Source organism: Theropithecus gelada, chromosome 1 (genome assembly GCF_003255815.1).
Source record: "Theropithecus gelada isolate Dixy chromosome 1, Tgel_1.0, whole genome shotgun sequence".
Taxonomy (NCBI): Eukaryota; Metazoa; Chordata; class Mammalia; order Primates; family Cercopithecidae; genus Theropithecus; species Theropithecus gelada.
Window position 1 is genome coordinate 72,744,021 of NC_037668.1, and position 21,901 is coordinate 72,765,921.

At 45.4% G+C, this 21,901-nt stretch overlaps 1 protein-coding gene across 2 annotated transcripts in view; it reads right to left on the bottom strand.

Annotated features, from left to right (window-relative positions):
* EIF2B3 (eukaryotic translation initiation factor 2B subunit gamma) overlaps positions 1-21,901 on the bottom strand; it is a 147,926-nt gene that overhangs the window by 1,013 nt on the left and 125,012 nt on the right. Inside the window, exon 11 of one of the 2 annotated variants that reach the window (XM_025404868.1) lies at positions 3,561-3,664. The exons of the other annotated variant lie outside the window; for it this stretch is intronic. Within the exon in view, the coding sequence (XP_025260653.1) occupies positions 3,561-3,664 (104 nt within the window). The remainder of the gene's footprint in view (positions 1-3,560; positions 3,665-21,901) is intronic. 2 annotated transcript variants of the gene reach the window in all.

Sequence of the window (21,901 nt, forward strand, 5' to 3'; positions counted from 1 at the left end):
ACGGGGTTTCACCGTGTTAGCCAGGATGGTCTCGATCTCCTGACCTCGTGATCCACCCGTCTCGGCCTCCCAAAGTGCTGGGATTACAGGCTTGAGCCACCGCGCCCGGCCTAGGAGAGCTTTAAATAGGAGAACTGAAACTGGGTCTTAAAGGGTGAACAGTTTCTCCAGGCAGTGAGGGAAAGGAAGATATTCTAGGCTGTGAGAACAGCAAGGGCAAAGACAGTGAGATGGGAGAAAAGGGACCATGAAGTACTGTGGTGTGGCCAGAGGATAGGAAACGAGGGGATAAGAGTAAGAAATGAGGCTAAAAGGATAAATGGAGATAGTCAAAGAAAGGGCAATACCTTATATATAATACGGAAATAATGACACCTACTGCATAGGGTTGTTGTGAGAATTAAATTAGTTAAAGGTAAGTGAATGCTCAATAAGTTGTGGCTATTACTATTTCTATAAAGGTCAAATCCATAAGGCCCTCCATGACATCTTTGCCTACCTCTCCAGCTTCATTTCCCACTGTTCTCCATTTTATTCTCCATTTTACCAATAAGCCATACTGTTTTAATATGCCCCCCTCCTTTTTTTTGAGACAGGGTTTTGCTTTGTCACCTAGGCTGGAGTGCAGTGGGACGATCTTGGCTCACTGCAACCTCTGCCTCCTGGGTTCAAGTGATTCTCCCACCTCATCCTCTCCAGTAGCTGGGACTACAGGCATATGATGCCACACGTGGCTAATTTTGTTTTTTTTTTTTTTGCGTGTGTGTGTGTTTTTAGTAGAGACGGGGTTTCACCATGTTGGCCAGGCTGGTCTTGGAACTCCTGGGCTCAAGTGATCCGCCCCGTCTCGGCCTCCCAAAGTGCTGGGATTACAGGTGTGAGCCACTGCGCTTGGCCCTGTTTTATACCTTTGAACTTTGGCACATGCTGTTGCCTCTGCCTAGAATGCTTCCTCCTCCATTTTTTCCCATTGCACTCTTATTACCCTGTGTGCCCTAATGTAGTACCTGTAATATGTGATGCCTTCCCTTTTGAACTGTCCATTTCCTACTTTGTGAAACCACTGTACCTAATACAGTGGTTAATACAGGTACCTAATACCTAATACCTAATCTCTATTCCTACATCATTATACCATTCTCCTCTACTTCACTATAAGAACATTGAGGGTGCCAGGCACGGAGACTCACGCCTCTAATCCCAGCACTTTGGGAGGCTGAAGGGGGCGAATTACCTGAGGTCGGGAGTTCAAGACCAGCCTGGCCAACATGATGAAACCCTGTCTCTACTAAAAATACAAAATTGGCTGGGCATGGTGGTGCATGCTTGTAATCCCAGCTTCTCGGGAGGCTGAGGCAGGAGAATTGCTTGAACCCATGAGGCGGAGGTTGCGGTGAGCCGAGATGGCACCATTATACTCCAGCCTGGGCAACAAGAGTGAAACTGTCTCAAAACAAACAAACAAACAAACAAACAAACAAACAAACAAACAAACCAAGAACGTTGAGAGGAGAGATGGAACAGTGTAGTTATGATTATATCCCCAGTGTATAGCATAGCTACTGCCCCATGATGATTTTAGAGGTTTTGGGTAATGACAAAGATAGGATATGGTCATGTAAGTGGAGAGCTAAAGCTGAATGGAGACGAAGGTTGGTAGAGAAGTTCAGGGAATCATGAAGCTGGAGAGCTGATGAATACGTTTAAGTTGTCCAAGATGTTGTGACAAGTGAGGGAGAGGAGAGGAAGACTGCGAACCATAGGCTAAAGCTCTTAATAAACGTAGGGAATTACCCTGGAAGCTGACCAATGACAGGGTGAAAGGTAAGAAGAGTTATAGAAAACTTTCAAGGAAAAATAACTATAGAAAGGAGGCAGTGAGCCAATGACCTGGAAGGGGCAGGGGGAGCTAGGGAACAGACTATATCTGGCATATTGGGGTTGATGTATTTTCACAGAGATTCAGTAAGCTGGAGGAAACCTGTAGGGGCACAACAAGCAGAACGAGGCCGGGTGCGGTGGCTCACTCCTGCAATCCCAGCACTTTGGGAGGCCAAGGTGGGTGGACTGCCTAAGCCCAGGAGTTTGAGACCAGCCTGGGCAAGACACCACCTCTACAAAAAATAAAAATATTAACTGGATGTGGTGGCACATGCTTGGGGTCTCAGCTACTCAGGGGCCGGGGTGGGAGGTCGCTTGAGCCCAGGAGGTCAAGGCTACAGTGAGCTGTGACTGTGCCACCTACACTTCAGCCTGGTGACAGAGCAAGACCCTGTCTCAAAAAAACAAAAAACTAAGCAAAGCTAGTGATGTTTGGTCAGGGATGGGAGTAGGCTCCAGTAAATACACTGGAAAATCTCTGGGCTGGAATCAGGTTGGGAAAGATCCCAAGGGGAAAAATACAAGGGAGGATGATAAGTTGGGAAAATAGCAATGGGAGAGAAGGGAAAAACGTCACAAATAAAAAGTGCACTGTTGGGAAACTGGGAAGGCTTCCTGCTGGCCAGGAGGATTTGACCTATGTCAAGTATACGTCAACCCCCTGACCTATACCAGGTCTACCTTCATGGTCAAAGAACTGATCACTCTGGCCACAGGGAAGAGATCCCAGTTCTCTCACTGACTGTAAGAAGAGACTCAGATGAAACATGCTTTTAGCAGTTAGTGGATTTTTTTTTTTTTTTTTTTTTTTTTTTTTTTTGAGATGGAGTCTTGCTCTGTCACCCAGGCTGGAGTGCATGGTGTGATCTGCGCTCACTACAACCTCTACCTCCCAGGTTCAAGTGATTCTCCTGCCTCAGCCTCCCAAGTAGCTGGGACTACAAGTGTGTGCCATCACGAACAGCTGATTTTTGTATGTTTAGTAGAGATGAGGTTTCACCATATTGGCTGGGCTGGTCTCGAACTCCTGACCTCAAGTGATCCAATTCTTCCAGTTGCCACATAAAATGGTTTCAGACCCAGTCTGGGTTCTCTCAGCTGTGTCAAGGTTTCTCTGTGCTTTGACCGCTGGTTAAGGTCCTAGCTTTGATGGCCACCTTGCTGCTTTTCCTGGTGGTTTGACAGGCTATAAGAAGACCTAACTGACCGGGCGCGGTGGCTCATGCCTGTAATCCCAACACTTTGGGAGGCTGAGGTGGGCGAATCACCTGACGTCGGGAGTTCGCAACCAGCCTGACCAACATGGAGAAACCCCGTCTCTACTAAAAACACAAAAAATTAGCCGGGTGTGGTGGCACATGCCTGTAATTCCAGCTACTCAGGAGACTGAGGCAGGAGAATTGCTTGAACCTGGGAGGCGGAGGTTTTGGTGAGCTGAGATTGCACCACTGCACTCCAGCCTGGCCAACAAGAGTGAAACTCTGAATTAAAAAAAAAAAAAAAAAAAAAAAAAAAAAATTGACAGTGATGTCAACTGCTCTCTAAAGATGTCTTTATCAATTTATGTTCTCGCCCGCAGTGTATGTATGTGCTTGTTTCCCACATTCTCACCAGCCTTTGGCATTATCGGTGCTGGTGTGAGAAGTAAAAATGGAATCTGTGATTGTAATCTGGTTTACCTTTGGCTTCAATCCTCTGGCCACTTCCAATCAAGCAGTCCTTGATGTCTGCACCCTTCTCGATCACAGCATTGTTGCAGATGACACTGCCTTGGATGTTGCTTCTGTAACACAGTAGCCAAGTTAGGGAGGACCCAGGGCTTGCATCACCATCCTCATTACTACTGGTTGGGGGTTCTGGCTCCTCCCTAGGCCAGGAACAGCTGGGCAGTCTAGTTAATAGCTACCTACCTCAAGTTATGAGTGAAAGACAGAATGGTAAGCCAAGGGAGGACCTGGCTTCAGAGAAATCCAGATTTGGGACTATGCTCGTAACGATCTTTCTCTAAGGCCTGAAAAGATATTCTGACTTCAGTTCCTTTTTTTTTTTTTTGAGACAGAGTTTCACTGTGTCACTGGGGCTGGAGTGCAGTGGTGTGATCATAGCTCACTGCAGCCTCTAAAACTTCTGGGTTCAAGTGATCCTCCCACCTCAGTCTGTAGCTAGGACTACAGGTGCACACCACCATGCCTGGCCAATTACTTCAGTTCTAGGATCCCAGAACCTAGAGGTCTAAATTCCATCCAACCTCTTCTTTGGTCTGGGGCTGGTCCTTAGGCTGACCCATCACTGCTACTTCTCATCTGAGAATATATACCAAATTTCATTTGAAGCTCAGAAATCGCAAATCCTCCTAGGAGATCATCTCTGGAAACAATGGGCTCCCTGCCGGGCACGGTGGCTCACGCCTGTAATCCCAGCACTTTGGGAGGCCGAGGCGGGTGGATCACAAGGTCAGGAGATCGAGACCACGGTGAAACCCCATCTCTACTAAAAATACAAAAAATTAGCCGGGCGTAGTGGCGGGCACTTGTAGTCCCAGCTACTCGGGAGGCTGAGGGAGGAGAATGGCGTGAACCCAGGAGGCAGAGCTTGCAGTGAGCCGAGATCGCACCACTGCACTCCAGCCTGGGCGACAGAGCAAGACTCTGTCTCAAAAAAACAAACGAACAAAAAAAACCAATGGGCTCCCCACACTCTCACCACAGACTCTGGTTAAGCAAAGCAATACTCATTCAAAAAAAATTTTTTTAGGCCAGGTGCAGTGGCTCATGCCTGTAATCCCAGCACTTTGGGAGGCCGAGACGGGCGGATCACGAGGTTGGGAGATTGAGACCATCCCAGCTAACACAGTGAAACTCCATCTCTACTAAAAATATAAAAAAATTAGCCGGGCGTGGTGGCGGGCGCCTATAGTCCCAGCTACTCAGGAGGCTGAGGCAGGAGAATGGGGTGAACCCGGGAGGCGGAGCTTGCAGTGAGCTGAGATCAAGCCACTGCACTCCAGCCTGGGTGACAGAGCGAGACTCCGTCTCAAAAAAAAAAAAAATTTTTTTTCTTTGAGATATGGTCTCAGTCTATTGCCCAGGCTGGAATGCAGTGGCGTGATCTTGGCTTACTACAGCCTCCACCTCGTGGGTTCAAGCAATTCTGCCTCAGCCTCCCAAGTAGCTGGGACTACAGGGCCACCACACCCGGCTAATTTTTATATTTTTAGTACAGATAGGGTTTCACCATGTTGGCCGGGATGGTCTTGAACTCCTGGCCTCAAGTGATCCACCTGCCTCGGCCTCCCAGTGGGCTGGGATTATAGGGGTGAGCCACCGTGCCTGGCCTAAACAATTTTTTAAGAGATAAGGTATCATTATGTTGCCCAGGCTGGCCTCGAATTCGAGCTCAAGCAATTCTCCTACCTCAGCCTCCCAAGTCTCTGGGACTACAGGTGTCCATCACTATGCCTGGCTAAAAAGGATTTTTTAAAAACCAACTCCATTCCACATAAAAGACTACTCCAGATCCTAAAGCATACCCCAAGAGCAGCACCACTTGCTCATAGCATTTAAATGTATTTAAAAAGCATCCTCCTAGGCCAGGTGTTGTGGCTCACCCCTGTAATACCAGCACTTTGGGAGGCTGAGGTGGAAGGATCACTTGGGCCCAGGAGTTCAAGACCAGGTTGGGCAGCATTGTGAGACTCTCTACAAAAAATAAAAAAGCTAGCTGCATGGTGGTGCATGCCTGTAGTACCAGTTATTCAGGAGGCTGAGGCAGGAGGATTGCTTGAGCGCAGGAGGTAGAGGCTACGGTGAGCTGTGATCGCACCACCGCACTCTAGCTTAGGTGATAGAGGGATATCTTGTCACAAACGGAGCATCTTCTTGGCTCTTAAAGACTGCCAGGTTGGAGGAAGGGTCCTTTTGAAAATTATGACTAACGTGGCTGGGTGTGGTGGCTTATACCTGTAATCCCAGCACTTTGGGAGGCCGAGGTAGGTAATCACCTGAGGTCAGGAGTTTGAGACCAGCCATGGCCAACATGGTGAAACCCCACCTCTACTAAAAATACAAAAATTAGCCAGGCATGGTGGTGCGCACCTGCGATCCCAGCAACTCAGCAGGCTGAGGCAGGACAATCAACTGAACCCGGGAGGTGGAGGTTGCAGTGAGCTGAGATTGCAACATTGCACTCCAGCCTGGGCAACAAGAGCGAAACTCCATCTCAAAAAAAAAAAAGAAATTTATGACTAACCTTTATTGCACATCTACTCTATGCCAGGTATTGTGCTAAATAAATACTCTCTGTACATTATAGGAGTGACTTTTACAAATCTAGTAATTTCTTTTTTGAGACAGATTCTTGCTCTGTCGCGCAGGCTGGAGTGCAATGGTGCAATCTCAGTTCACTGCAACCTCTTGTGTCCCAGGTTCAAGCAATTCTTCTGCCTCAGCCTCACCAAGTAGCTGGGATTACAGGTGCCCGACACCACGCCTGGCTAATTTTTTGTATTTTTAGTAGAGGCAGGGTTTTGTCATGTTGACCAGGCTAGACTCAAACTCCTGACTTGAGGTGATCCAGCCTTTTTTTTTTTTTCTTTTGAGACAGAGTCTTGCTCTGTCTCCCAGACTGGAGTGCAGTGGCATGATCTGCCTCACGTAAACCTCAAGTGATCTGCCTGCCTCAGCCTCCCAAAGTGTTGGGATTACAGACATGAGCTACTGTGCCTGCCTGGCCACAAATCTAATAATTTCTTTTATTTGAGACAAGGTCTCACTTTGTCACCCAGGCTGGAGTGCAGTGGCGTGATCTCGACTCACTGCAGCCTCCATCTCCTGGGCTCAAGTGATCCTCCTGCTTCAGCCCCCCAAGTAGCTGAGACTCTATAGGCACATCCCATCATGCCTGGCTAACAAATCTAGTAATTTCATCTGAAAATCACCTGAGCAGTGTAAAAAATAACAAATAAAGCCACCCTCAGTGACCTGGCCCCCATCAATTATTTTGGTAGCTCTTAGATAGGTATTTAACTAGAAGAAAACCCGGCTGGGTGTGGTGGCTCACGCCTGTAATCCCAGCACTTTGGGAGGCTGAGGCGGGCGGATCATGAGGTCAGGAGATCGAGACCATCCTGGCTAACATGATGAAACCCCATCTCTACTAAACACACACACACACACACACACACACACACACACACACACACACACACACAATTAGCCAGGTGTGGTGGCAGGTGCCTGTAGTCCCAGCTAGTCAGGAGGCTGAGGCAGGAGAATGGAGTGAACCTGGGAGGTGGAGCTTGCAGTAAGCAGAGATTGAGCCTCTACACTCCAGCCTGGGTGACAAAGCAAGATTCTGTCTCAAAAAAACAAAAACAAAAACAGAAAACCCCTCCTAGATGATTCTGGGAGTACTATTTTTATCTCTGATGCAGTAAAAAAGAGCAACTACATTTTGCAGATGAGGTAACAGATTCAGAGAAGTTAAACCATTCACCCAAAACCATATAATGGCTAGTAACAGATTTCAAATCTAGGTTTGCCTGACTTCAGAATCCATAATTTAATCATAATGCAATAGAAAGAAATTAAGAAAATACTAGAGGAGACCTAGAACTGCCTTATTCTGAGCTGATAAGGCTCAGTGGAAGAAGCACTTTCCTAACAAGGGAATCATCAGTACCCCTGAGTCAGAAATGGGAAGAGAAAAAATGGGCAGCTGGAGGGGAGAAGGAGGAGGATAGAGAGGGTGTAAGTACTCTTTTTTTTTTTTTTTTTTTTTTTGAGACGGAGTCTCGCTCTGTCGCCCAGGCTGGAGTGCAGTGGCCGGATCTCAGCTCACTGCAAGCTCCGCCTCCCGGGTTCCCGCCATTCTCCCGCCTCAGCCTCCCGAGTAGCTGGGACCACAGGCGCCCGCCACCTCGCCCGGCTAATTTTTTGTATTTTTTAGTAGAGACGGGGTTTCACCGTGTTAGCCAGGATGGTCTCGATCTCCTGACCTCGTGATCCGCCCGTCTCGGCCTCCCAAAGTGCTGGGATTACAGGCTTGAGCCACCGCGCCCGGCGTAAGTACTCTTTTTAACAAAACAAAACTAAGGAAAAATTCCGAACCCAAGAGGCCTGAGGGGGTTGGAAAGAGGACATTCCAAGGACTAAAAACACTGATACACAGACCATTAAAAAAGATTCTTCCCAAATGCCAAAACTTAGTAAAATGCATAAAGAAATACTAGCACTTTATGGCATTTCAGAGTCTTCTTTATCTCTGTTCTCCTAGGAGGTTAAAGCCTTTTGGAAAGTAACAAAAGGCCAAAACCACAGCACCTCTGTGGTGTAGGCTAGAGATGGGCAGAGACAGCACTAGTTTGACCTTTGGCAGACTTGGGATACACTCAGTGGGTGGGCTTTAAGAGAGCTTCCATAACTTTCCAACTTGCCCAACTTGCAAAGCAGTCCAGTAAGCAGTTAGGGTGGTTCCTGCTTTTTGGGGAAAATTCCTCCAAAAGGGGTAATAAGGAAGTACAGAAAGCTTTAGATACAGAGGCTCCTGGGACAGAGCTGCCTTTCAGTTGGCTACTAGTTTATCATGGAAAAGTCTTATTTCTTTTTCCAAGGTGGTAGTAGGGGTATGCTTCCTACTTAGTCATGAGAGCCAAAGAATGTATGCTCTGAAGCTGGGCAAGAGGTAAACATAGTCAGCAGACAAGAAACAGCCAAGAGGAACTCAAGCAGCCATAATTAGAGACAGTTAAATGTCTATTTTGGAATCTGGGATATAAGTGGGAGAGATTTCTGGAAGGAAGAGACAAGAATAACTGAGGTCAGATTTCCACAGCAATAAACAGCCTGGTTTTCCTTAGGCTCAGTGGATCTGACTGGGGTCTTCAGGAACCTCCCATATTGTCTGTCTCATCCAGTTTATGTGTAACTCTTTTTGAGACACATAAACCACTGCTGTGGAGCCTGCAGATATGATAGGGAAAGTGGGGTGACCAATGGAAAACTGTGGACTCTCCTGAAGCTCCTGGTAAGTGGATCGATGGAAGGCTTTGAGATGAATACCTGACAACAGCTTACTGGGTGTGAAGCTCTTTTGTGACCATATGTATCCTCAATTGTTCCCCAGTATTATTGTGCAGCCAAAATCACCTCCAATGGCAAGGCTGAGGTATTTTGGAAAAATTTCAACCCAACACAGTTTCTCCCCATCCAAGAAGAAACTCCAGAATCAAGGACTTTACTGGGAGTGTATCTGTTCATGCTACAGGGAATGGAAAGATAGGACTATATCAAACAAGCCCTCTCCAGGTTGCCAATTGGCAGCAAGGACTCTGTCTTTTTTGTTTAGTGCCTAAGGAGAGAGAAGAGGTGAGTTCTATAGTCCAACAAAAGAACTTGCTTCAGACTAGAACTACAGCTTCTGCATCCTAGTTTTAACTCTCAGGTTGGCACGAAGCACTCCTCCGTGCTAATGTCTAGCTGTGTTCTCTAAGACGCTGCTCAGTGATGGCTAAGACTGATGGAGACTTGGTCCTCATTTCTCCTTGGTGGGTTCAAATTTCAAGCGCAGATGCAGGTTTTGCAAAATTACTTCGAAAATTGTAATGCTTCACTGGAAAGGAGGCCAAGAGAAAAACAGAGTTCTATAGTAAGATCACTGCTTGGCCAGCCACACCACACTATACTATGTGGTGGCATATCACATATGAGGAAGAAGGCTTACTGGGAAGCAAGACTGCCTCCAATTTCTTGCTCCTCTTCTGGCTTTAGGTAGGACTTTTCTTCAGTTCTTTCAAGGGAGGAAAGGGAACTCCCATATATCTAATGTCTAATACATCTCAGTCATTATATACAGCACTTTGCACTAATTTTGTTTTATTTATTTATTATCATTATTATTATTATTATTTTTTGAGACGGGAGTCTCGCACTGTTGCCCGGACTGGAGTGCAGTGGCGCAATCTCGGCTCACTGCGATTCTCCTGCCTCAGCCTCCCAAGTAGCTGGGATTACAGGCATCTGCCACCATGCCCGGCTAATTTTTTGTATTTTTAGTAGAGATGCGGTTTCACTATGTTGATCAGGCTGGTCTCAAACACCTGACCCACCCACCTTGGCCTCCCAAAGTGCTGGGATTACAGGCATGAACCACCACACCCGGCCTACACTCATTTTATAACTGAATCCTTTCAGCAAACTTGTAGGGATGGTGGCATTTATTCCAATTTTTACAGAGAAAATTGAGACTCACAGATATCAGGCAATGTGCCCAGGCCTAAAGTGACAGTCCACTGTATCACAGGTTCCTACCTCAGATATTGACTTAGAGAACATTCGGCAAAGAGCCATGAAACTTCTCAGTAACTCTGAGGATGGGTAGGTTCTTTTCTTTTTTGAGGATTAGTTGGCAGGCTTTCTAAACTACTCATGACCCTGGGGGAAAGGGAATAAAACTGAAGATACGTGTAGCTTTTCCAGGCCTGTGACTAAGGTCTGCTTTAGGCCAACTCAACACTTGGGCCCAAAGATTATGGCTGAGTCACCTGTATCTCTCTAGGTACTGGGAGCCTCCTAACCTAAGCCCTTCTAAGCTGGTCCAAGAATCTCTCTACAGGAAGAGCCGTGTGTTATTTTTATTAAAAATTATTTTTTATTATTTATAATTTAAAACTTTTTTTTTTTTGGGAGAGATGGAATCTTGCTATGTTGCCCAGGCTGGTCTCAAACTCCTGGCCTCAAGTGATTCTTCTGTCTCAGCCTTCAAAGTGTTGGGATTACATGTGTGAGCCACTGCATCCGGCAACTATGTATTATTATTATTATTATTATTTTTTGAGACGGAGTCTTGCTCTGTTGCCCAGGCTGGAGTGCAGTGGCCGGATCTCAGCTCACTGCAAGCTCCGCCTCCCAGGTTTACGCCATTCTCCTGCCTCAGCCTCCCGAGAAGCTGGGACTATAGGCGCCTGCCACCTCGCCCGGCTAGTTTTTTTTATTTTTTTTATTTTTTTTTAGTAGAGATGGGGTTTCATCGTGTTAGCCAGATGGTCTCGATCTTCTGACCTCGTGATCCGCCCGTCTCGGCCTCCCAAAGTGCTGGGATTACAGGCTTGAGCCACCGTGTCCGGCTAACTATGTATTATTATTTTTTTTTTTTGAGACGGAGTCTCGCTCTGTCGCCCAGGCTGGAGTGCAGTGACCGGATCTCAGCTCACTGCAAGCTCCGCCTCCCGGGTTTACGCCATTCTCCTGCCTCAGCCTCCCGAGTAGCTGGGACTACAGGCGCCCGCCACCTCGCCCGGCTAGTTTTTTGTATTTTTTAGTAGAGACGGGGTTTCACCGGGTTAGCCAGGATGGTCTCGATCTCCTGACCTCGTGATCCGCCCGTCTCGGCCTCCCAAAGTGCTGGGATTACAGGCTTGAGCCACCGCGCCCGGCCACTATGTATTATTTTTAATGAAATATTTTACGTATAGAAAAAAGCCTAGAGAATAATATCAAGAACACTTGTGCATCCACCAAACAGCTTAAGAAACCAACAATCCAACTTGCTAAGCGTCTTTCTTTCATCCCATTTCCTTCCTTCTTCCACCAGGGTATCCATTGTTTGACTGTGGTGTTTATTGTTCCTAAGCATTTTTACTACATATGTTAAACATACAATATTGTTTTGAATGTTTTAAAATTGTACATACATGTTACCATTCTCTGTGTATCCTTCTGCAACTTGCTTTCTCCAACATCATATTTGAGATTTATCCAGGTTAATTGAGATAATGAGATATAATACTTGAAGAAATGCTCATACCTTTTCCCTGTTTTCTGGTCACTCTTGCTCTTGAGTCCTCTAGATTAAAATGTACTGGCTCCAGTGAGCAGGCTAAAAATTTCTTCCTTTTAGTTCTGTATGCCCCTCCTTCACTATACAAGGTTTAGTGGTGAGAAATGGCTCCCTCCTAAGAAATCTAAGTCCTTATATTCCGTAAGCAGAGGGTAGGGAGCTTAGGGGAAATCAAAGTAAAGATGTAACAGCCTTAAAGAGTTAAGCTGCAGAATTCTTCATCTAAGAAGATGGGTTTAGTGCAAATGGTTCAAAGGTAGGGAATGAACTAAAAGCCATTAGGAGTCCCTTTAATCCAGGGGATCTTCCCAAAGTGTCATAATTTGGTGTCTTCAAGAGTATGACAGAAGTGCTGGGCGTGGTTGGCTCATCTTGTAAGCCCAGCATTTTGGGAGGTTGAGGCAGACGGATCACCTGTGGTCAGGAGTTCAAGACCAGCCTGGCCAACACAGCAAAACTCCATCTACTAAAAATACAAAAATTAGCCTGGTGTGGTGGTGTGTGCCTGTAGTCCCAGCTACTCAGAAAGCTGAGGTGGGAGGATAGCTCGAACCCAGGAGGCAGAGGTTGCAATGAGCCAAGATTATGCCACTGCACTCCAGCCTGGGTGACACAGCAAGACTCTGTCTCCAAAAAAAATTCTTTTAACAATTATGTTCTTTTCTGCAACTCTAATTACCTCTAATTAGACTTATATTTAAGAGGATTCACTTTTATACCTTAAACTATCCATTTTCATTTCTTCCTTGGCTATACTATGCCTTCAAGTAGAGTTTTCCGGAGGGTTCTTGGGTGACACATGTCCTGAGCCCTGGAATACTTTTGATGCTTTTACTTAGCAACCATAACTGGCTACAGGATGCTTTTGTGTTTTCTTTCCTTGTAGGGATGAAATATGGAAGGTTATAAGATTCTTAGGTCACAAACGTTTCCCTTCTAAATTCTCTAAATGTTGTTTCACTGTCTTCTGGCCTGAAATATTATCATAGAAAACTCTGAAGCTTGGCCGGGCGCGGTGGCTCAAGCCTGTAATCCCAGCACTTTGGGAGGCCGAGACGGGCGGATCACGAGGTCAGGAGATCGAGACCATCCTGGCTAACACGGTGAAACCTCGTCTCTACTAAAAATACAAAAATCATTAGCTGGGCGAGGTGGCGGCGCCTGTAGTCCCAGCTACTCGGGAGGCTGAGGCAGGAGAATGGCGTGAACCCGGGAGGCGGAGCTTGCAGTGAGCCAATCGCGCCACTGCAGTCCAGCCTGGGCAACAGAGCAAGACTCCGTCTCAAAAAAAAAAAAAAAAGAAAACTCTGAAGCCAGGCTGGGTGTGGTGGCTCATGCCTGTAATCCCAGCACTTTGGGAGGCCAAGGCAGGCGGATCACTTGAGGTCAAGAGTTCGAGACCAGGCTGATCCAACATGGTGAAAACCCGTCTCTACTAAAAATACAAAAATTAGCTGGGTGTGGTGGCGCACACCTATAATCCCAGCTGCTTGGGAGGCTGAGGCAGGAGAATTGCTTGAACCTGGGAGGCGGAGGTTGCAGTGAGCTGAAATTGTCACTGCACTCCAGCCTGGGTGACAGAGTGAGACTCTGTTTAAAAAAAAAAAGAAATGCGTGAGGCCAGCCTGATTTTCTCCCTTCTATGTGGCCTAACGTTTTTTTCTTTCAGTTCTGCATGCCTCGGTATTCTGAAAAAATGATGTTTGATGTTTTTTCTTTGGTTCACCCATGTTCCCATTCCTTCTCCTTATGTTGAATCTTGGTGTTCTCTTTGGGTTTAATCTAAATTTCATTGTATCTGGCAGATATTCTGTAGTCAGTGCACAGGTATGTGTAGGTTATTTCATTTTATTATAGATGAGGCTTCCTTCTGTGGTTTTGTTTTTTAAATTTGGTGAGCTTTAAGGAATGAAGCACTCATCCACAAATTTTTTTCTGTATTTGTGACATTCTTACCAACTTTTTTTTTGAGATGGAGTTTTGCTCTTATTGCCCAGGCTGGAGTGCAATGGCATGAACTGGGCTCACTGCAACCTCCACCTTCTGGGTTCAAGAGATTCTCCTGCCTCAGCCAACCGAGTATCTGGGATTACAGACCTGTCCCACCACACCCGACTAATTTTTTATGGGGGTTTCTCCATGTTGGTCAGGCTGGTCTCAAACTCCTGACCTCAGGTGATCTACGTGCTTTGGCCTCCCAAAGTGCTGGGATTACAGGCATGAGCCACTGAGCTTGGCCATCACTGGTACCAACTTTTAAAATTTTTATTTATTTATTTTCTTTTTCTCCCTCTCTATAATCATGTGCAATATTTTTTTTCTAGAAGCAGAGAGGGATCTCTTAACAGATATTTAGCCAGTTATAGTAGAGGGGTTAAATCAGAGATCTCCATTTTTCATTCAGTAAATGCTTATAAGATATCTACTATGTAAAAAATGTAGTATTAAGAAGTTAGGGGATATAAAGACATATAAAATTATTTCTATATTTAGCCAGGCACGGTGGCTCATGCCTGTAATCCCAGCACTTTGGGAGGCTGAGGTGGGCGGATAATGAGGTCAGGAATTTGAGACCAGCGTGGCTAGCATGGAGAAACCCCATCTCTATTAAAAATCCAAAAAATTAGCTGGGCATGGTAGTGCACGCCAATAGTCCCAGCTACTTGGGAGGCTGAGGCAGGAGAACTGCTTAAACCTGGCAGGTGGAGGTTGCAGTGAGCCCAGTTCGTGCCACTGCACTCCAGCTGGGGTGACAGAGTGAGATTCCCTCAAAAAAAAAAAAAAAAAAAAAAAAATATATATATATATATATTCAAGGAATTTATAGTCTAGTTGAAGAGGGAAGAAAGATGCAGTAAGTGCCACAGTACCACGTGAGCATGAATAAAGTGTTATGGGTGCACAGGGAGCACAGAGGTGGGGGAAACAGTTTATGGCTATGACAATTTTTTTTTGAGATGGAGTCTTGCTCTGTCATCCAGTCTGGAGTCCAGCAGTGCAATCTCGGGTCACCACAACCTCTGCCTCCCAAGTTTAAGTGATTCTCCTGCCTCAGCCTACTGAGTAGCTAGAATTACAGGCATGCACCACCAGGCCCAGTTAATTTTTGTATTTTTAGTAGAGACGGGGTTTCACCATGTTGGCCAGGGTGGTCTCGAACTCCTGACCTCAGACGATTGGCCCACCTTGGCCTCTCAAAGTGTTGGGATTACAGGTGTGAACCACCATGCCTGGCCGGCTATGACATCTTAAGAAAGCTGCATGCAAGAGTTGGAATATGCATTGGATCTTGCAAGATGGGTAGGATTTTTACAGGAAAGAGCTCCAAAGAGAGGCAATTCAGGCAGAGTGAATGTCAGAAATAAAGGGAAGTAGGAATGGGCAGGGCAGTCAGTCAGTTGAGTTGAAGGGTACACTCAGGGTAATGATGAGAAGTAGTAATTTCTTACCTGGCGCTGAGGGCTACATTTGGTAACTGCAAAGAGCATGGAAAACCTAGGTGAGAACCTGGCTTTCTAGCCGGCCAGCATGTGAAGATGCACTCTAGACTGCTGCTTGAGTCATGTGCCTTGGATTAGGGGGAAATGTAGGAGAGGTTGCTTGGGACCAGGGGACCAAAGATGCAGAATACAGGGCTGACACTCAAGCCTTGACAATGAAGTGTTCACTACACTGCAGATTCCTGAGCATCAGCTGTCATATAAAATGCCAGAACATGAGAAAGATGGGTAGGAGCTTTCTCTGAATAGTCTCGCCTACACCTTCTCCAAGGTGGTCCTATTAGCATCCCTCAAACCCTGAAGACCTTGGGCAGGTGTCCAGAAAACCTCAGCAAGCTTTCAAGCCTCAGCAGCCCACCACTGTTGGCAGAGACAAGCACACAACGAATATGAGAAACTCCCTTCTGAACAATTTTATGCTCCTACTCTGCCACTTAGCCAAGATGTAATAGCAGCAGGGTAATCAAGTCTCACTTGACTGCAATTTAATTACCTTTCCCAGATTTACCATAAGTAATTAAAACGAAGTGACCCCAAAATAATGGGAAAAAGTTCGTATGGGATGTAGGATGTCTGATCTTATCAGCAGGAGCTCATTCGCAGGATTGGGTAATTGTTAATGGCCTTCCCAGTCATTAGCCTTGCGTGGGCTGCCTATAGCTTTACCTCAACTTTTTTATTTAAAAAAAAAAAAGAAGTAGCCAGCCTAGGCAACATAGAGACTCTGTCTCTAAAAAAAAAAAAAGAAAAGAAAAAGAAAAAAAATTAGCCATGTAGTGGCACACGCCCGTAATCCCAGCTACTTGGGAGGCTGAGGTGGGAAGATCACTTGAGCCAAGGAGGTTGAGGCTTACAGTGAGCCATGATTGCGCCATTGCACTCTAGCCTGGGTGACAGAATGAGAACTTGTCTCCTCCAAGACAGCAAATGACTATGAGATATGCTAGGCCTTTTCTCTGAACTTCTTTTCTCACACAGAAAGCTGTAGTGTCTTAGGGAGTCATGGTTTCCTCACCAAGTCTCTTCATGTCAATTAGGACACTAACACTAACACTGGACTTTTTTTTTTTTTTTGAAACAGGGTTTTGCCATGTTTCCCAGACTGTCTTGAACTCCTGAGCTCAGGCAATCTGCCTGCCTCAGCCTCCCAAAGTGCTGGGATTATAGGTTGCAGGTGTGACCCACTGTGCCTGGCCCTGCCCACCCACAGAAGGGCAGGGAAAGGTTGCTAATTAGAACATATGGGGAAATTTATGCCATTGTCTTCCTTGGAAGGTCTGAGAGAATGGAAGCCACAAAGCCTCATGAGTTACTTGGAATCAGGTGATCAAATGGATGAAGGCAAGTGTAGTTCTGGTTTAGAGAATGGTGATGTCTGTCAGTCCTATCCAGGAGTCTGGAAGAGGACGTGGTGTAGCAGGGGTGCAACAAGAAGAATGTCTGGAATGCTACATTTATTCATCTATAAAAATTCAGGAGTTCAGCTGGATGACTCCTAAGGCCTCATCTCACACTAGCATTCTAGACTCAGTGCTGGAGCCAGACCATGAGAAATCATGAAGTTCCGATTTCTTTTAAAGGTAAGAGGGAGCTTTCAAAAGGTTTTTAACAGAACAAGGATGTGATCAGAGATATTCTTTAGAAAGACAATGTTGGCAACATGCCATCCTTGTGAAATGGGATAAAGTAGTAATATAATAACAACAACAATAATAAATAAATAAAAACAGCAACTAACTATCCTAAATGCTTTGTATGACAGGGCACAGTGGCTTAGGCCTGTAATCCCAGCACTTTGGGAGGCTGAGACAGGCAGATCACTTGAGGTCAGGAGTTCGTGACCAGCGTGGCCAACATGGTGAAACCCTGTCTCTACTAAAAATACAAAAACTAGCCAGGTGTGGGGGTGCGCACCTGTAATCCCAGCTACTTGGGAGGTTGAGGCAGGAGAATTGCTTGAACCTGGGAGGCGGAGGTTGCAGCGAGCTGAGATCATGCCATTGCACTCCAGGCTGGGCGACAGAGTGAGACTGTCTCAGGGGGGGAAAAAAAAAAGCTTTATATTTACTAACTAATTTAGTATTCCCAATAAACCTACACGGTAGTTCACTTTTACCCCATTTTATAATGAGAAAATCAGGCACAAAGAGGTAAGGCCTTTTTTTTTTTTTTGAGATGGAGTCTCGCTCTGTCACCCAGGCTGGAGTGCAGTGGCATGATCTCAGCTCACTGCAACCTCTGCCTGCCAGGTTCAAGCAATTCTTCTGCCTCAGCCTCCTGAGTAGCTGGGACTACAGGCGTGCGCCACCACACCCAGCTAATTTGGCCAATTCTTTAAGAGGCGAATAAGTGACAGACCTAGGATTCAGTTTGTCAGTCTGACTCAAAGCTCATGTTCTAATTCATAAGAACAACGGGGGAAGGGTAAATATAGAAGACAAAGAATGATGAAGACAGGAAAAATAAGTTAGAGAACACCACAATGTAGTGGTGTAGTGGCTCATGCCTGTAATCTCAGCATTTTAGGAGGCACTCAGGAATTCAAGCCTGAGCAACATAGTGAGACCTGGTCTCTACTAAAAATAGAGTGGCGCATGCCTGTGGTCCCAGCTACTCAGGAAGCTGAGGTGAGAGGATCATCTGAGCCCAGGGTGTCGAGGCTGCTAGTGAGCCATGATCACATCACTGCACTCCAGCCTGGGGGACAAAGAGAGACCCCATCGAGAGAGAGAGAGAGAGAGAGAGAGAGAGAGAGAGAGAGAGAGAATATCACAAGAATGATTCGGGAAGGAGACAAAGACTTTATCTCTGGGTCTGACCTCTTCTCCTGAGCTCTAGCCACAAACTGAATACCAGACATCTCCACATACCTGATGCCCTACAGGAACTTCCAACCTCTTGTGCCTACACAGACCTTGTCTCCCATAAATCTGTCCCTCCTTCCTCATCTCAGTTGAGTACACCACCATCCACTCTTTCCCTAACTGGAAACCTGGGCTTCACCTGTCATCTCTCCTCTTCCTTACCCCACATGTCCCCTCCTTGCTCATTCCTTGTCAGTCTCCTTAGATTCCTTTTCTTATGTCTAAAATTGCTTGCTGTTAGTTCCCATTCCCCAAGGTTTTGTTTTGGTTCATTTTCTTTTCATGTCACACACTCTCCCTGGGTGATTTCATCTACTCTACTCCCATGGCTTCAGCTATCAGTTCTTTTTTTTTTTTTTTGAGACCGAGTCTTGCTCTGTCACCCAGGCTGGAGTGCAGTGGTGCAAACTCTGCTCACTGCAACCTCCACCTCCAGGGTTCAAGTGATCCTCCTGCCTTAGCCACCCGAGTAGCTGGTGTTACAGGCGTGTGCCACCACACCCAGCTAATTTTTGTATTTTTGGTAGAGATGGGGTTTCGCCATGTTGCCCAGGCTGGTTTCGAACTCCTGGGCTCATCCGCCCACCTCAGCCTCCCAAAGTGCTGGGACTACAGGCATGAGCCACCATGCCCAGCCTTCAGTTATCACTTCTGTGCCTGCCACTTCCAAATTTGTACCTCAAGCACAAGCTTCTTTCCTAAGCTCCAGCCCTGTAGATCAAGGCCTCCTGCACACCACCATGCATTCAACTTGTCCCAGATGGAATTTATACTCTCCCCACCTCCCAGCCTGCCAATCTTGCTCTTCCTCTACTAATTTCTATCTTGAATAGCACACCAGAAATCTTATTGCTCAAGCAACAAATCTGTTTTTTTCCTTAATTTCTCTTTGACCTCATATATCTAGGCAGACACATGTTTTATAGTTTTTAATCACCTTATTGTCTGTCGTCTTCATCTCTACTGCTATTTATTGCCTTAGTTTAGGAGCTCTTCTGTTTTACCAGAATTATTTCAATGGCCTTTCTGCCTCCATGTTTACCCTCTTCAGGCCAACCTTCCTAATGTAGCCCAAATAATCTTCCTGAAATGCTGATTTAATCATGCTGTTCTTTTGCTTTCAGCTCTTAAATTACCATTACGTATCAAACTCCTCAGGGAATAATCCATTACTTGGCCCTTGTCCATCTGCATGTATAGCCTTCTCTCTTGTATCCATCCCTCTCTGAATTATATTCTGGACATGGTGAATTGTTTATCATTCTTTCATGTAACAAATACATTTACTGAGTTCCTGTAGGCCCTCAGGATATAAAAGTGAATAAGAGAGATAAGGTACTTACATTCTGAAACTAATATTTTACTTGTGAGAGACAAGTAAAGATAGGACTAGATAGTGATGGTGTTATGAAGGAAATAAAACAGGTTGATGTGATGGCGGTCAGTGGGACAGATTATTTCTAACAGGGTAGTTGGGGAAGGTTCCTCTGAAGAGGTGACATTTGAGTTAAGATCAAAATAAGGAGATGTTTCTGGAATAAGATATACTCTTTCATAATTCACAATCTTTTTTTTTTTTTTTTTGACAGGGTCTCACTGCAACCTCTACTTCCTGGGCTCAGTTGATCCTCCCACCTCAGGGGTTATAGGTGCACACCACCATGCTCAACTAATTCTTGCATATATATGTATTTTAAGACAGGCTCTCAGTCTGTTACCCAGGCTGCAGTATAGTAGCACAATCTTGGCTCACTGCAGCCTTGACATACCAGACTCGGTGGATCCTCCCACCTCAGCCTTCCAAGTAGCTGGGACTACTGACGTATGCCACCACTCCTGGCTAATTTTTATAGTTTTTGTAGAGATGTGGTTTCGTCATGTTGCTCAGGCTGGTCTCAAACTCTTGGGCTGAAGTAATCTGCCCACCTTGACCTTCCAAAGTGCCGGGACTATAGGTATGAGTCACCGTGGCTGGCCACTTCACTTTTTATGTATCTAGAATACCCTTGGCCAGGTGCAGTGGCTCATGCCTGTAATCCCAGCACTTTGGGAGGCTTCAGGCCAGGAGTTCTAGACTAGCCTGGGCAACAGAGTGAGATCCCTATCTCTATAAAAATTTTTTTAAAAATTAGCTGGGCCTGGTGGTGTGCGCCTGTAGTCCTAGCTACTCGGGAAGCTGAGGCAGGAGGATTGCTGGAGCTCAGGAGTTTGAGGTTGTAGTGAGCTGTGATCATGCCACTGTACTTCAGCCTGGGCAAGAGAGGGAAACCTTGTCTTGAAAAAAAAACAAAAAACAATACAAAAAAACACCACCTCCAAAACCACTCCTTTCTCCAGCTCAGGTGGCTCTACTCATTGTCTAAGATTCAGCTCAAGGGTCATTTCCTTAAGTCTTTCCTGACCCTTTCCTCCCTTCTGACCTTACAGATCTTTACCACAGCACCTATCACTTCTTACTGCACATAGTATAAATTCCTTGAGGGAAGAGATTAAGCCTTATGTCGTTTTGTTTCTTTCATTGCCTAGCACAATCTTAATCATAGAGTGGGTCTGTTAGTATCTGATAAATCAGTGAAATGCTTGAGATGGGTCTCTATTAGTGGTGTGCTGAAGCTGGCTTGTTTCAGCTTGGGAGAGGCAATTATTAGCATCTCTTCTCAACTCAGCGTTCAGTGATATCATTGGCTATAGTGGAATAATTTACACCACAGAAATTAGCAAATGTTTCGAATTACGTCACTTATCTTTTCCTTTGGAGAGCTGGTTGTCAACAATTTATCAGCACACCACTGGTAGCAGCGTACCACAAAACTCTGGATATTTTTGGCCAATTGATGTTAGCAGTTTAAGGCAAATACTTCTGAAGGTTTTGTTACGAAAAATAGCAGTCCCCTGCAACTCCTATTCATTTCTCTCTTCCCAGAGGCAACTCTTCTAATTCTTTCTGCTGAGTATTTTGGTATTACTTCCATGCCTCTAGGTATTAACATAATTGTATTACTAGTTCTTTATTTTTTCAGCTTTAGGCATTATCAATTGACTTTCTACAATGAAAAATGAGAATTTAGCTCTCCTTTCTCCCTTACCCCCATTTCCCTTTCCATCTTTCATCCTTTCAACAGAGTTATAGCATAACTTTGGCCAGTAGTCAGGTTTACTTTATTATGACTATGTAAATTCTATTCTGTAGCTGATCCACAGCAAACTATGGTCTTTTCATTTCTTATACAGGTTATGTATCCCTTATCTGAAATACTTGGGACCAGAAGTGTTTTATTTATTTATTTATTTATTTATTTATTTATTTATTTATGTATTTATTTATTTATCTGAGACAGAGTCTTGCTCTGTCACCCAGGCTGGAGTGCAGTGGTGCAATCTTGGCTCATTGCAACCTCTGCCTCCCGGGTTCAAGCCATTCTCCTGCCTCAGCCTCCTGAGTAGCTGGGACTACAGGTGCACACCACCACACCTGGCTACTTTTTTTTTTTGTATTATTTTTAGTAGAGATGGGGTTACACCATGTTGGCCAGGCTAATCTTGAACTCCCGACCTCAGGTGATCCACCTGCCTCAGCCTCCCAAAGTGCTGGGATTACAAGCGTGAGCCACTGCGCCAGGCCAGAAGTGTTTTAGATTTTGGATTTTCCTTTTTTTGGATTTTGGAATATTTGCATTATAATTACCATTTCAGCATCCCTAATTCAAAAATTGGAACTTTCAAATGTTCCAATGAGAATTTCCTTTGAGTGTCAAGTTGGTGCTCAAAAAGTTTCGGATTTTGGAGCATTTGATTTTGGGTTTTTGGATTAGGGACATTCAA